This window comes from Canis lupus, chromosome 23 (genome assembly GCF_011100685.1).
Source record: "Canis lupus familiaris isolate Mischka breed German Shepherd chromosome 23, alternate assembly UU_Cfam_GSD_1.0, whole genome shotgun sequence".
Taxonomy (NCBI): Eukaryota; Metazoa; Chordata; class Mammalia; order Carnivora; family Canidae; genus Canis; species Canis lupus.
This window is the reverse complement of record NC_049244.1, coordinates 49,859,179-49,875,881: the sequence shown is the minus strand read 5'-3', so window position 1 is coordinate 49,875,881 and position 16,703 is coordinate 49,859,179. Positions and strand designations below refer to the sequence as shown.

Below are 16,703 nucleotides of genomic sequence, written 5' to 3'. Positions count from 1 at the left end.
CTTTTGACTCCATTTTCATTTCCCTTTGGGTCATCCTCTACACAGGTGCGATATTTCCCCTCCTAAAAAGTTAACGCATGATGTTACAATTCTTAAAGTCCTTCAGAAGCTCCCTGTGGTACAGTCCTGTCTTCCTGTCCTTCAGGGCTTGGCCTCTCCTTTCTCTTCCAGGATCTTCCATCATTGCTCCACAGAGATGGAGGTTTCTGCCTTTATTGTCTTTTGGATTCCCTAGTGACCCCGGTTCTTTCACAACTCCTTACCTCATTGCCTGGTACATTCTTCCCACCTACCTAATCCTTATTCATTTTTCCAGACTGCTTAGACATTGTCCCTCTGGCAAACTTACTGATACACCAGCTGATGTAAATGCTCTTTTCTCTGTTCCTGGCACCCTGAGCATATTTCTATTTTATCTATGTAAGTACTTTTATAGCTCTTGGTTTCCTGCCTCCTTTTGATTTTTTTTTTAAGATTTTATTTATTTATTCATGAGAGACACACAGAGAGAAAGAGAGAGAAAGAGAGAGAGAGGCAGAGACACAGGCAGAGGGAGAAGCAGGCTCCATGCAGGGAGCCCGACGTGGGACTCGATCCTGGGACCCCGGAGTCATGCACTGGGCCAAAGGCAGATGCTCAACCGCTGAGCCACACCCAGGCGTCCCTCTTTTGAGTCTTTAAGACCTTGAGCTCATTGGAAATATGGGTCTGTATCTTATTCATGTTTTTATTGCCTAGCAGGTACCTGCAACATACTGGACAGCTAAGAAATGCTTTTTTTTTTTTTTGTAATTAAAAGAAACAAAACTACAATTGCATAAAATTAATTTAATGAAAGTTCATAGCCTTTAAAATCTTTAATATTTAGTCTTCATATTTATTAACCATGAGGTTGGGCAGCCCTGGTGGCTCAGCGGTTTAGCGCCACCTTCAGCCCAGGGTGTGATCCTGGAGACCTGGGATCAAGTCCCACGGCGGGCTCCCTGCCTGGAGCCTGCTTCTCCCTCTGCCTGTGTCTCTGCCTCTCTCTGTCTGTCTCTCATGAATAAATAAATAAAATCTTAAAAAAAAAAAAAACAAAAAACATGAGGTTAAAGTGCTGTTACAATGAAAGATGCGCCCTGCGTGGCAGGTTTGTTTTGTGCTATCTGCCCCATGCAGGAATCCCAAGCACTGGAATCTGACAGGTCTTTTCTACCCTGATTGCTACCAGTTTTAGCAAAGTCAAGGAAATGATTTTGCCGTTGTTTTCCAAAATGTGACCTTGGGTGCTGAAAAGGCTGCCACGTTGGAGGATCCTCTGATGACTTGGTGCTTACTTCAAGTTTGGGAATACTTAGAAGAGAAAAGCACTTTACTTAAAAGTTAATATGCTTATTTAGTCCATTTTTAAAATTAATTGATTAATTAATTAATTAATCAATTAATTAATATTTAGCCCATTTTAAAAGTTCAGTCTTTTTCTTTTCTTTCTCAGACCTTATTTATACCCAGGTTTCTCAACCTTGGCACTAATGACATTTTGGACCAGAGAACTCTTTGTTGGGGCTGCGAGGTGCTGGCTTATACATTGTAAGATGGTTAGCGGTGTCCTGACTTCCACACGTGGAGTGTCATTAGCATTCCCTTCAACTTCCCATTTTGTGACCACCAAAAATGTGTTCAGACATCGGCAAATATCTACCTGGGAAGGGCCCCACAGACTCCCTTGTCCCCAGTTGAGAAGCGCTGCTTTACTTTGAGTATCGTTAGACACTGAGAGGCTTTTTATAAACAGACTGATGACTTAAAAATTCATTGTTAGGGGATCCCTGGGTGGCGCAGCGGTTTGGCGCCTACCTTTGGCCCAGGGCGCGATCCTGGAGACCCGGGATCGAATCCCACATCGGGCTCCCGGTGCATGGAGCCTGCTTCTCCTTCTGCCTGTGTCTCTGCCTCTCTCTGCGTCTCTCATGAATAAATAAATAAAATCTTTTAAAAAATATATTCATTGTTCAAACTCCTTGATGTGATTGCATAGACAATCTCTTGCTAGCTTGTCGTGTTTTTCTCTCTTTCTGACACTCCAGGATGAAACCCACGTGAACACAAGAGCCAACAGGTTATAGGAGGGTAACACACTCCAGTCACAAAGGTTCATCTCTTGTATTTCCTTTGGCATCCAGTTTTACTAAAGAGGAGAGAGTAATTTCAGGAGGTCCTCGTCACAACAGCCCAGGAGTAAAATTGTTTTTCCCTAGTATATATATGAGCCAATTTAAATATTGCTTTATATACTCTGGAAAATATATATGGCCTATTGCTCCAGAAGATATATGATGGAAAAGTAGAAAGAAATAGCAACAAGCTAAATTTGGAATAATCTCTTATTCTGAAGAAAGAATGAAGTCAGAAGAAGAGTAAGATCAGCAGTCTGGTTGAGGTTCACATTCTGCGCACAGCAGCCCAAGGGCTGGGGGACAGTGAATGCTTGGCCTTTTTTCCTTTCTGCAAATGAAGACTAGGATATAATTCTATACAGCTGATTTTTTAGTGCTTGGGATAGGATGCTCTAAGTCACCAAATTCCATTAAGATCTCTTATCCTCAATAGTGATTTTCAAGCTGGGGGCTGATTTTGAAATATCTGCTCTTAGGGATGCTCAGTGGTCTGTTAGATGTTATTAGACACTCTTTAAATTGGATTTATTTAAGTTTTTACACTGAAGTTTATTTTTTGAGTATAACTGACACACAAGGTTACATTAGTTTCAGGTGTAGAGCTTAGTAGTGATTTGAGTTTATACATCATGCTGTGTTCACCACAAGTATAGCTCCCAGCTGTCACCCTACAATGTTATTACAGTATCATTGACTCCGCTCCTTATGCTCTACCTTTTATTCCCATGACTTATTCATTCCACATAACTGGAAGCACATACCTCCCACCCCCCCTCCACCCAGTTTGCCTAGCCCCTCGTGCCCCTTGCCCTCTGGCAGTTTATTCTCTGTATTTATCAGGTCTGATTCTGCATTCTGTTTGTTTATCCTTTTTTTTTTTCTTAGATTCCACATATAAGTGAAATCATAAGGCATTTGTCTTTCTCAGTCTTATTTCACTTAGCAGGATACCCTCTAGGTCCATCCATGTTGTTGCAAATGGCACAACCTCATCCTTTTTTGCAGCTGAGTAATATTTCTGTGTGTGTGTGTACATCACATCTTCCTTACCCATTTGTCTATCAGTGGGCACTTCGGTAGCTTCCATCTCTTGGCTATTGTAAATAATGCCATAATAAACATAGGGGTTTATGTCTTTTTGAATTAATGTTTTTGGGTTTTTTGGGGGGTAAATACCCAGTAATGGAATTGTTGGATCATATGGTAGTTCTATTTTTAACTTCTTGAGGAACCTTCATACGGTTTTCCACAGTGGCCGCACTAGTTTACATTCCCACCAATAGCATTTGAGGGTTTTCTCTTTCTTCACATCCTCACCAACACTTGTGTCCTGTGTTTTTCGTTTTAGCCATTCTGATGGGTGTAAGGTGATCTCTTATGTGGTTTTGATTTACATTTCCCTGATGGTGACGTTGAGCATCTTTCTTTGTGTCTGTTGGCCATATGTATATCTTTTTGGAAATATGACTACTCAGGTCCATTGCCCATTTTTTAATTTGATTTTTTTGGAGGCTTTTGGTGTTGAGTTATATGAGTTCTTTATATATTTTGGATATAACCCCTTTGTGGGTGTATCACTTGCAAATATTTTTTTATTTAGTAGGATGCCTTTTTGTTTTGTTGATGGTTTCCTTCACTGTGGAAAAGCTTTTTATTTTGATGTAGTCCCAATAGTTTATTTTTGCTTTTATTTCCCTTGCCTTAGATGGCATATCTAGAAAAATATTGGTACAGGTGATGTCAGAAAAATTACTGCCTGTGCTCTCTTCAAGGATTTTTGTGGTTTGAGGCCTTACATTTAGATCTTTAATCCATTTTGAGTTTATTTTTGAGCATGGTGTTAGATAGTGGCCCAGTTTCATTCTTTTGCATGCTGCTGTCCAGTTTTCTTAGCACCATTTATTGAAGAGACTGTCTTTCTCCATTATATATTTTTGGCTCCTTTAGATTTTTGAATAAATAAGATGAATTTACGTTAAATGAGCTTTCTTTCTTTGGGCATATCTCTCAAAATTTTCTTTTTTTCTTTTAAAAGAGACATACTGTATATACCATTTTTTTTAAAGCAAAATATTAATGGAAGTCATCCCACATGGTTGGTATTTTGTGCAGCCATTATGCCAGGCAAAATATATTTATTTGGTCAGCAGAGTTTGTTTAAAAATGCATCTTCCATCTTTCTCATTTTAATCACCACCGCTTTCACAAATTCTGTCACTAGGATTGTAAGAACATAATAAAATAGAATGGTTTTCAAACACCCCTGGAAGTTGCCTGTACTCGATGCCTTTAGAATATGTCATTGTCCTCTTAGGTTCCCGGTCATACTGTCCATTGAGAATCACTGCAGTGTCCAGCAGCAGAGGAAGATTGCTCAGTACCTGAAAGGAATATTTGGAGACAAACTGGACCTGTCATCTGTAGACACCGGAGAGACCAAACAGCTTCCAAGCCCTCAAAGTTTGAAAGGCAAAATCCTAGTGAAGGTAATTACCTCATGGAATGCAGTAAAAGGCATTTAGAAGCCCTTCTTCCCTTAAGGCCTGAAAACTGGTTTATCAAGAGGACAATAGAATCAATATTTGAAGGATCCTCTAAGTTTGTGTATGCACCTTGTTCCTATTTATTAATAATTATACCTCCAGAAAGAGCTTATTATTGACTGATCACGTATTCTGGGATTTGTTTTTGTGGAGTGAGAAGATCGATACTGTAAACCAAATGTTTAATATGTTAGTCTGTAATAGTTTACACTCGCGAGAAGTATATGTATCGGTGCATGGGGCACAGGGGAAGGGAAGGCTCCTTGTGTGTCCATATCTTTTTCTTTTCTTTTTTTTTTTTTTTGTGTCCATATCTGAAAGTGTTTCTTTCAGATTCTTCTCTCCCATTTCAAGCTCCAATAACTGTCTGTCAAAAAAAAAAAAAACAAACAAAAAAAACCAAAACAAGAGAAAGAAAAAGAAAAAGCAAACAAACGACAGTCTTTACGGTTGATCAGCCTTGGTTATGTAAGTGAGAGGAGCTTGCTTCAAAGCAGAGCATAGGCACAGACAAAATGCCCACAGGACTCGTGTGTATGCGAAGGAGCAGTAGGTGAATAGAATGACATTTTATGAACAGATTTTCTAAGGGAAGAAATTTACTACCTGCAATGAATATTTTTTCATACAAAGTAGAACCCAAAAAAACAGTTATTTGAGATCTCACATGGCTGACTCTGTGATTTTACTTAATTCCAGTTAATTTTGTGTGTTTGCATTAAATCCATCTTGGATAGTTGTATTATTTTGAGACTAAAAATCCAAGGAAGAGCAGCAGGGTATTAATATTCAAATTGGGTTACATTTTACTTAAAAGAAACGTGTACCAAAAAAATCAAATATCACAAAGGAGGCATACGAAAGTCAAACTGTAATTTCCTAGGAATACTTTAACAGGGGCTCTAAGGGAGGTCAGCAAATGGGAAAAATGTGAAGTACTTATCTTTGGAATTGGTCAAAACTGGTTTTTCTATCAGTTAAATGAGAATCATAGACTGAATCTGTCGGGCATTTGTACGTGTGAAAGCATTTTGAATAAAAGCTCCAAATAATGTGAGAGATAGCATGAAGGTCAGTTTTCCTGAAGTCTTGATAAAACAAACTCTTGTGGTAAAAACTAATTGCTGGGTTAAAAAAGCTAAATGCCACCTTAATAGTTTTGCTTAATAGTTTTCCTGTTTCCTATAGTCTTTAGCCAGTAGTCAGAAGGTTAAATGCAGAGTAAGTCCATTTGATCGAAATGCTTCCCTTTTGGACAGTGGAACTTAAGGTAGAAGGTTGATATGAATTGAGTCCCTTCTGCATGATTGGACTTTGGGCCATTTGTCCTACAATGTCCTGGGGCTTCTGGGCCGCTGGGTGCGCCAGAACCAGATGATCCGGGACACTCATTGGGAGGAGTGGCAACAGCATGGGCCTGCAAGCATTTCAGGGCATTTAAGGTTCATTTGCTGGTAGCAACGTTCTTCAGACTTTAAAGAGACCTCCCAGATCTATGAACCAACATGTTTCCATTTGAAGCAAAAATAAAAGAACTGGTTTTCCTATGTTCCTTTAGCCGAGAGCAATCTTTGGTCCAAAAGCCACCATTTTAGCAGCTCCTGACCACTTTAGAGATTGACAAGTTGTTTATTATTATAATATACATACTTTCCAATCATATATTCATATCTGTATCTATATATCTATATCCCCACACTTATCTCCTGAAAAGCAAATAAAAAGTTGCTTTTGAACAGAAATTATAACAAACTTAGTAATTTTCCATAGGCTTTTATTGCTGAAACAAACTGTATCTGGTCCAGGCTTCTTACTTTTTACAGATACAAATCATAGCGTCATTACCACACTCCTTGGATCATGTAGCGTGGAGGTGAGCGGCCGCTATGGTTCTAGTCTCTAGAATATTTCCATGTATCATGGACCAATGAATCTAATTCTTGATCACTCCTGCATGCAATAGTCCATAGATCAGAAAGAGACCCCTCAAGACACCCGGACATTCTTTGACTCAGGTCCTTGAGTCATTAAGTTGTGCCTTAATTTATTCTATAATTTTCCTTAGGGGTACCCGTTGATAAGAAGCTTTAAGAAACCATGTTCTGTTGCATTGCTTTTCTTCCTGTCTGCCTGGATAAATTATCTTTTGAGAACCAGGAATGTGGAAGAGTTGGCAAAAAAAAATATGGCCCTCGTGTCTTTTAACTCAATTTTAAATGGATGGAAAGTTAGGGCACCCGTTGGTGCTCAGAGCAGGCCAGTTTCTCTCTCTGTCCCCTCACCTACCACCACACGTACCTGAAAGGAAGCTCGAGCTTGGTGTGGCTGCCCTATCAGCTCATCACTGTGTGCCCATCACGGTTACAGTTTTGTTTCCATCTTGTGGTATCAGAACTGTTCCTGTCATTCAAGGATTGTTACTCCTTCCCTGTGGATGTTACTTCTCATATTTGTTAGCTGTGTTCTGCTTTAACGTTTAAAAAATATGTTGGCTCCGTTCTATTTCAAAAGGGGGAATTGCCATCATGACATTTTAAATGTCTTATGTACTGGTCCATCTTGGTTGTCGGTCATTGTGCCCAAAACAAAAGATGACTCTGAGTAAGTAATCGGTGGTGAATAAATGAAGGAGGTCGTGACCTCAACGTCTATGTTCCTGAACGTGTCTGGTCGCTGCTTAGTTGAAAACCTTATTTCTGGGGCTGCTATATTAACATAGCTACTCCATAGTGTGCCCTCTCAAATAAAGAAAAATAAATTCATTTTATAGAAGCCTTCTGTATCAGAAAAGACTTAAAATAACATATAGGCAGAGATTCTTTAATTCTGAGCTGTTTTGTTATTAACAACACATGGGAGGAAGTGAAAAAACGTTCTGTTACATTTACTTAGAATTATAGGTAAGTATTACCCACGTATCTGCATCTATCTCTAAACGTGTTCGTGTGAAAAAGGAAGAGTGTAGTTTCCAGTTTTGTAGACCGCGCGTACAAATAAGGAGTGTAATACATATCAGTATAAAGGGAAATTAAATCTCACACTTTTAATCCTATAAGCGACCCTCTGTAAGTTGAAGAAAATGTTTAAATATACAAACCCTAAGAGTTTGGAGTCTTAATATACATCTTGCTCTCATTATGTAAATGATTTAATCAGCTTTGAAATGATCAGTGTGCTGAGGACCCAAGGTCAAGAGCTTTGGGTATCAGGGAAGGTGCAGGAGAATGGGGACAGAGAATTCTCTGGAAACCTGACTATGCTGGTGACCCTGTGCAGGGAGGGAGTAGGTGGAGGGAAAACCCAGCATGCTGCAGAAAGCCATTGATGGTGTGGAGAGTGGGAATACTAAAAGTCACTGGGGTTAGAGTTTAGAAAACATCAGCCTCAATAGCAGTCTGCTGATGATATTTAAAAATTCATCATTATTTTTGGCTGTCAAACATATATGAACGTCCTTCCATCCTCCTCCATCCCTGTATTTTAAGGAATCCCCTCATAGTGGCCAAAAATGCTAGATGTTTGCTTTTCTTGGTCGCAGAACTAGGATGTAGGCACATGATCTAGATGCATCTCCCAATCAAATGAACCTGCCCCGGATATCAGACACCTGCACTATTTCCATTTTTAAATTGGGTGTGTTGCTCCATTTCAGGGCAAGAAGCTGCCTTATCATCTTGGGGATGATGCAGAGGAGGGGGAAGTTTCCGACGAAGACAGCGCAGATGAAATTGAAGATGAGTGCAAGTTCAAGCTCCATTACGTGAGTCACAGATTTAGTTATAATTGTTGACCCCAAAGTGCGGCAGTAAAAATTGCTGCTGTGTTGGAATCCTCACAATATGGTGGCCGTGGTGCAAAAGGGATAGTCTTGGAAAGTTACTTTGTTTTGGGGCAAGACACTCAGATGCTTATTGAGTCAAGGGCTTTGCATTAGAAGGAATGTTCATGATTAACCTGTCTGACCCTCTGTCTCGAGGGAGAAATCCTCTCCCCATTTCAGCTGTGTCAAAACTCAAATTGCTGCTGGAAATGTCATGGTGACATGAAATGAGCTGGCCCTAGCGTGATCTCCTCTGCCTCTTGCTAGCAGCCCTACTATGCTGCTTGTCAAGGCCGGCCTGCAGGACCCAGCGATGCGTGGGCTGCTCCTCTAGGATGCCCATTCTTGCCCTAGGAAAATGTACCTTGGATCAGAGGATTTCCAAGCTCTTCCAGAATTGAGACCCTTGGCTAAATCTTTAGTTTGCCACGTCTTAGATAAAGTGGCACCGGATAGTTTGCTCTCTGCATGGTGCTTCAGACCCCTGTGGCTGGATCAAGGCGGTACCTTTGTGTAAAAAAAAAAAAAAAGAAAGAAAAAAAGCATCATTTAACCAGGGAATCCAAAGTAAATGCAATGCAAACCTATGCAAACCTAGAGGAAATGTAAAGCTTGAAGAGATACCCCTCATCTCCTCGTGGAGGGTTTGGGATTTCTTACCCTTCCCCCACCTCTATGACTCCTAGGATTGTCAGGATCACAGGGCAGCCTGAGAGCAGTACCCCCCTCACATTAGCTTGTTTGTAGTGTTTGCAGTTTGACTTTTGTGGAAAAGTTGTATTCCTCTAGAGACCGGGACTCATTCTTCCCTCTGAAACAGAGAAATTTTACACAGAATTTTCTAATTTGCATCATTGCCCTGAATTCAGCTATTACATTGCTAAAAACAGTGCACTCTCTTTGAAATAGTAACTAATATGGCTTCCTGTGGTTACCGAAGGAGCCAGCCTTACTCCAAAGTGGACATGAGTCTAAAGACGGCCAACCTCTCAGCAGACACTTTTTTTTCTTGGCTTTAGTGCGACTCAAAAAGGATGAAGTGGGGAAGATTCAGCTTGAATTGAAAAGGAAAAATTACCATCTGTATTAATTTGTTGCCTTTTAATAGTTTATATCAGCTCAAATACCACTAATAGGGCTATGGTTGCAGAAGATTAATCTGAATAGATTTTATACAAGCAAAAATGGTTAATATATTAAATTGTTGATTTTTTTACCCTTCCGGAAACTTACTATTTTTATTATCACTCAATATGCAATTATGGATAATGTAGCTCTATTTTTTAAGCTATATTTTATAAACCAAATTTTAGCCTCTGATCTCCATTATCTTTGCATCTTATTTCCAAAATCTCTTGATTGCCAGCCTCAGAGTAGCCTATCGTTTGAGAGCAGGGAACAGAGCGGCTTGACTAAGTTACATAGTTAGGGAATGCTGTTTTTGGTGAAAACTAGTAGTGGAAGTTTAGCTACTATCACAACATAGTCATTTATTGCTCTGAGTAAAAGCCAAGTCGTCCTGGTTTCTAAATCCACCCAGTTATATAATTTTTCTTCTAATATCAGTGAGCTCCTAACTTTTCATGTTAAGTATCTGTGACTATGAAGGAGAGCTTGCTGTCGTTTTATGGAAACACGTCACTAACCTCACCTGTGCAATAACCCCGCTGATTCTTCCCGTCTTCAAAGGCTCCTGGTTGGTTTCTAGCAAGCCACACAGGTAGGTAGTTCAGAACATGAGTCTGTAAAGATAGGTATGATCCTTCATGCGGATCCTTTGATTTGGGCTTTAGTAAAAGCAAAGAGCACCTAAATTGTGAAGTTTTACAGGTTATCTCTTTGTTAGACTCTAGGAAGAGAATATACATAAAGGAACAAATATTCTTTTTTTTTTTTTTTTAGGAACAAATATTCTAGTGGAGATATATAAAGTTTTTGCTCCACTTTCGAATCCCTTTTCCTTGTTTTTGAGCTCTTCTGAGAAAAGGCAGTGTTGTGCTTAGAAAGCCAAAGAGTTACTCTGTAATCAGGCAATTTATAGTCTTATTATCAGCACAGGGCTCAAATGCCTTATCGGAGTGTCGAATGTAAATTGCCCGATCGCAGTTTTGCAAAAGAGGATGTACTGTGCATAGCTTATGTGAAACCAATAATTACCGTAGTGGAGCTCTTACCCTCAGTTTTAAGTTAACAGAATGCGATTAGCTTTACAAATTATATCTGAATTATTGCCACAAATAAAAATTTTAGCTTAGCGTTCATGAGCATCAGATTGTTAACCCTCATGAGGCTTATCCAAGCTTCCTGGGCGTGTTGAACACATTTTTTTTTTTTTACCGAGCATCTCCTTTTGGAAACGCAGCCATCATGTTGTAGGTGTTGGGCACCTATCAGTAGACAAAACACACAAAAATCTACAAAAATCTTTGCCTTCATGAAGTTTATGCATTAATGGGTGAAGAAGAGAATGAACAAGAAATAAGACAGATAAGTGACAAGTGCCAAAGGAAAAGAAGGGGGGGTAAGGAGCGGCTTGCTTGGTTAGGCATCCGACTCTTCATTTTGCTCAGGTCATGATCTCGGGGATCTGGGATCAGCCTCATGTCGGCTCTGAGCTCAGCAGGCGGTCTGCCTAAGGGTTCTCTCTCTCTCCCTCTGCCCCTCCTCCCACTTGCACACGCTTTCTCTTTGTCTCTTTAAAATAAAAATAAAGAAATCCCTATAAAAGGGAGGGAAGGAGCTGGTGTGGGCGTGCCTGTGTGTACAGTGTGAAAAGTCTACTGAAGATGGGATGGCCAGCAACGGTCTCACTGGGAAAATAACAGAAGAGCAATTACCCGAAAGTAGTGAAGAGCGAGCCATGTGGATGTGTGGGGAAAAGCATTCCAGGCAGAGGGAACAGCAAATGCAAAGGTCAGAAGACACGCTTGAGGTTCCTGCACATTCTCTAGCATTAGAAGCAGAATGGGAGGCAGGAGGTTCCTTCCGGGCTTCTTCTTCCCCCTGGTCTGCTGTTACTTCCTAAATAGTGTTTTGTGTTTAAGATTTTACTTATTTATTTGAGAGACAGAGAGAGTGCAAGAGAGGGAGAGGGAGAATCTGAAGCAGACTATGTGCTGAGTGGACGCTGGGCTCGATCCCACGACCGGGGTGGGGTGGGGTGGGAGAGGCGGCGTGTAATAAATTCTCTTTGTTGTTGAATTAGTTGAACCCTTTAAGCTTCTGCCTCATATTATTTTGTGGCTTCAGCCATCAAGAGAAGCCAGGCAGTGATATATAAGCTCCACGGACAAGCCAGTGTGTTCAGTGCCTCAAGAATCACAACGGCTCAAAAACACAGGGGAAAGCAGCTTCCTTTCAAGCGCGGCACGGTTATCTAACAGATCGGATTCGGTGGGGCCCGCTCACCATTATTCATCTCTACGGGGTCCTCTCATGTCAGGGTGACTTATAGACTCCACCCCTGTATTTCTTTTCCCCTTCGCCGAGTCATTCACTGTCTTCCTCCCTGTGCTCCGGGGGCCTGTATGGGGCCGGTCTCGTAGGCCCCAGTCCTAGCTCTCGGTGGGTCTTGTACGTGCCGCCCACCCCAGAAACACCAGGCCTCCCGACAGGTTGTCAGTGAGCCCTCGTGCGGTCACCCTGTGGAGAACCCCGAGCGACTCCTGGCACGTGACATCAGATACCATCAGTGACAAGAGCGGCAGGAGCAGCCCCGTGGTTGCCAACGTGGGTCCCGGCCAGGCCGGGCCAGAGGGTGCTCGGAGGGAGCTGAAGGCGCGAGGGAGCCGACGCCCGGATGTGAACCTCAGAGAAGCCGTCGTTGAGCCCAAGACTTCGAGATCCCAGGCGCGGGAAGCCCTGAGGCCTTCCCAGGGGGGCTGACACACGTGCTGTGTCTCCGGGGCGTTAGCCTTGGGGCAGGGGACAGAGCATCCGGGGAGGTGAGATCCTCCAAATTCCTGCTTGGTTTCGGGGTGAAGGTCCTCGGCTTGGGTGGCAGAGCAACAGGGGAGCTTTTGGAAGGCCCGGGGCCTCCGAGGGCCCTGGGCCTGGCCGTGGGATCGGGGGCTCCCCTTGAGGAGGGCCCCTCTTGAGGGGGCAGCCCGGGGCCGGCTCCCCTTCCCTGCTGCTCCTGAGCCCCAAGCCAGGCCTGTGGTTCTGGGCTCCCCCCGCCGCCCCCCTCCGCCTTCCTGGGCGCCTGTCAATCTCACCCTGGAGAAAAAACCAGAACACGTTTGGGGGAATTCCAGCTTTCTGGTGGATTCTCCTAGATGAGAGTGACCTCGCAGACACGGGAATTAGGGACCCTGATTTCTTCTCCGGTGGTGACTACTCCCACGCAGATAAGGGGCTGCTTCCCCCCACCCCCCCGGCAGCTGCAGCCTCCTTCCTCTGCCGCTGGCTCAGGGAGCCAAGGGGAGAAGCCCGGCGCTGCAGGTGCACCACGGCCCCGTGGGGCCCAGCGGCCACCCCAGGGCCCGAGGGCAGCGGGATGCGGTCCCCGAGCGCGCCCAGACTCTGGAGGGTGTGAAGGAATAGCCCAGGCCTCGGTGTTAAGCCTCCCTGCACCCCGGAGTCGGGGGAGCACACCGAGGCTTCCCGGGGGCCGCCGCGTGCCCTGGGCGTGCCAGCTGCTCCCCCCAACAGACGTGCTCCCCGCCGGGCCCCCCGCTCACCCGATCCTGTGTTGGGAGTCGGGCCCCTGGGATTCTCCTCCTCCCAATCTTAAGTGAAGCCTGCCATTCCCCCAGAGGGATCGCGGGGCTGCATTCCCCGGATGTCCTGTAGGAACAACGGTCGTCGACATACGAGCCTGCTCGCCACTCCTCTGCCCCAGGCATTGGTCTTTCTCTGTGACAGTATCCGAGGGGTGGCTGCAGCATGATGCGGCGAGATGCACCCAGAATTCTGAATCGGGAGCCTTAGGTTCGAGTCCGTCTGCGGCCGCTTCCCGGGCACGTGTGTTTGGACAAGTTCTGAATCTTTCTGCTTCTACGTCATGACTAAGTTTGGCTAACCCAGCGGCCGCCACTTTAGAGGTGTTGGGCAGCTTGCACGAAGTGTCATCGTATGCTTGTATTTTGTGAATCCTTGCACGATATATACAGTCTTAGCTGCTTTTTTTCTGTATTTTCCTGTGCTTCCCCCCCCCCCCCCCCCCCCCCCCGTGTCCATCTGATTTCCTAGTTCTTACTGATCCTGTTTGTCTTCCCTACGCTCTCACTCGTGTTGGGATGCTGTCACTCTACTCTCTGCCCTATAATCAACCCTCCTTCATTGTAGGAGGTTGATTTGTGGCCTTGTTTGGAACAGAGGTCTCTGTAGATGTTGTTAGGTGAGGGCTGTGGAGATGAGAGCACCCTGGATTCACCAGGTGGGCTTTAAAGATCCAATGACAGGCCCAACGTCCTCATAAGAAGAGGAGAGGACGCAGCGGAAGCAGGGACCGCACGAGGCCACGTGAAGACAGAGGCAGAGACTGGAGTCAGGCTGACAAGCTGAGGAACGCTAGGAGCCACCATAAATTGGAAGAAGCAAGGGGGCGGGAGGAGTCTCCCTCTGCTGACACCTTGATGTCATGCTTCTGACTTCTAGGACCGCGAGGCAACATATTTCTACCGTTTTAAGCGACTAGATTTGTGGCAACTTGTTACAGCAGCCCCCGGAAATTAATATACCCATCGTCTAAGACGTGGCTCAGTTTCCTCGGCTCTTGGAAGTCCTCCCCAAGGCTGGAGGACGAGCCCTTCCTCTGTGTGCGCTGCACCTTACGTCCATCGCTTGCACCTGCCTGAGTAGTTAGCCCTTCACGCGTCTGTCTTCTCCGTGACAGCGAGGGTTCTGCGACGGTGGGCTTGGCCTTTTTTTTTTTTTTTTTTTTTTGAGCTTGGGCTTTAGTCCTGGCTCCTCACCTGGCATTTAGCAGCCGCGTGGGTTTGTTGAAGTCTTGCTCTCAAGCTCTCATCTTTGTTAAATCCCTCCCTAGCACCCTGGCCTAGGTGCTGGGTGCTAGGTGCTCTTGGTGCTGGGAGCGGGAGCCAGCGTGTCTGGCTTTGCCTCCCTAGGCCCCTGTCCTGTTTTTCTGCACACGTGGCCAGGTTAATACTATTTCTAAAATACTACTCAGCAGCTCTGTGCCTCCGGCACTCACGTACCTCTGCCATTGGGCCCTAAAGTACACTTCCAGCTCTATCTGCCAGTTGGCTGCTCCGTGGCCTTGTGCTCCAAGTTCACTTGTGCGCCCCTGGAACCCTGGACGACGGAGAGCCGCTCTCTCCATCGCTGCTGCGGAGCCCTAGACATCTCGCCCTCTGCTTAGAGATCGTCTTGGCCGCCCGGGCAGGGGCGCGGTGCTCCTCAGAACTGCAGTTGGACTGGCCGTCCGTGCTTCGGTGCGGGCACTGGCGTCCAGACAAATCAGCTTTTCCGTCTCCGCATCGCCTCCGGGACGCGAGGGCCTTCGCTGCAGTGAGGTGCCTTGTTAGCTGGCTAAGTTTAAAGACCCTCACGAGTGGGATTGTAACACAGGGACGGCCAGCAACCTCTTCTGATGTAGGCTTATTCTCCCAGATTTCCCCTTTGGGCATTTATAGGGCTTCCTCTTACAAGACTTCGTGAGAATAGAAGACGTGGCTAGGCAGCGGCCTGGTTCTACAGGTTTCAGATAGAATGATGTCTTAGCAACAGACGTGCGAGGAGAAGACAGGCCTTCAGCTCTGGGCGAGGAATGCGGGCGCTGTGGCCGTGCAGGAGGACCGCTTTCCTTCACTGTCGGCGGGGCTGGGTCCCGGGGGACATGAAAGGAGCTGAGGAGCCCGGGGCCGCCGGTGTCGGGCAGGGCAGGGTGGCCAAAAGGTCGTGCTAAGAAAGGCTTCAAGGAAATCTGTGTCCCCTGATCACCTCAAGATCCCCTAAATTGCCATCTGGACCTGAGCACCGCTTTATCGTCCAAAACATTTGAAGTTATTTGTGATCTTAAAGTAATGTGAATGCCGAATCGTGGCACAGGTCAGTAGTGAGTTCCCTTTAGTTACACGTTGGGATCAGACACAGGAAAGAAAATGTTATCTCAGAATAATCCTCAATTCCGGAGATTTCCATCGCATTCTTTTCACTCCCGTAGTGAACAAAGCAGCTTTTTTTTTTTTTTTTAAGTAGCCTATTTTTTGCTCAAAGTTACCTATGTAGAAATAGAAAACTTAGTTTTCAAATTCTCTCCTTCACCTTCTCTTTCTCGAAAATGCAACGTAGCTTGGTGGGAAGGACTTGGGAGGCCTGGGCTTAAATCCTGCCTCAGCTCCTTACTAGCTTTGTGACCTCGAGCAACTTAATTTCTTGGAACATCAGGTGCTGCATCTCTGAAAGGAGACCTTGCCAGGTTCTTGAGGGTGGAATAGGGTCATAGAAATCATTACTTTTTTGGGGGGGATTATTGTTTCGGGGAGGAGCGGGAAGGACCAAAAACGATACGATGTGCTTACCCTCTTACAGGCAATTGAAAGCTAATCAGATTATAGAAGCCAAGTCGGCGTGAACGTAGGGTGCGTTCTGATTCTGTGTTTCTTAAGGGAAATAATTTCTGCTGCTTGATTCTTTGCAGAATAATGGGACCACTGAGCATCAGGTGGAGTCTTTCATAAGGAAAAAACTGGAGTCACTGTTGAAAGAATCTCAAATCCGAGACAAGGAAGATCCCGATAGCTTCACAGTGAGGGCGCTACTGAGGGCCACACACGAAGGCCTAAATGCACACCTGAAGCAGGTACGCACACCCGAAACAGGTGTATGACTCCCGCCCGTACGTGTCCTCCAGCAGGAAAAAAAGACAGAACCTCGTACTCCTGTTTCTGGTCATTTGCCACCTGCGAACCTCTCCGGTCTCTTCCGTTTGCATCCTCATACCCCTCGAGAAGTGAAAACCCCCTGTGGCAAAAGGATGCGAGAAGTTACTAGACGCGCACGGGCGGGAGGTGGAAGTTACCGGAGAACCTGCTTCACCGGGACCCCGGGGACCAAACACAGTGGCCCCGCACCCTGCTTGCCTGCCTGCTCAGCTGGGGGGCGGGCTCGAACCCCCAGGTGCCCCCCACCCCTCCCCACCCGTTGCTCTCCGTGCTGCATTGGTTGTGCACCCTGAGCGCATCTTCCATCCCTTTCACTCCTCGGGTCCGTGGCTGG

At 45.1% G+C, this 16,703-nt stretch overlaps 1 protein-coding gene across 1 annotated transcript in view; it reads left to right on the top strand.

The window, feature by feature from the left end:
- The window catches only part of PLCH1 (phospholipase C eta 1), a 203,036-nt gene that overhangs the window by 161,422 nt on the left and 24,911 nt on the right, over positions 1-16,703 (top strand). The window contains exons 11-13 of the mRNA XM_038571271.1: positions 4,474-4,645; positions 8,355-8,462; positions 16,126-16,287. Of these exons, the coding sequence (XP_038427199.1) occupies positions 4,474-4,645; positions 8,355-8,462; positions 16,126-16,287 (442 nt within the window). The remainder of the gene's footprint in view (positions 1-4,473; positions 4,646-8,354; positions 8,463-16,125; positions 16,288-16,703) is intronic.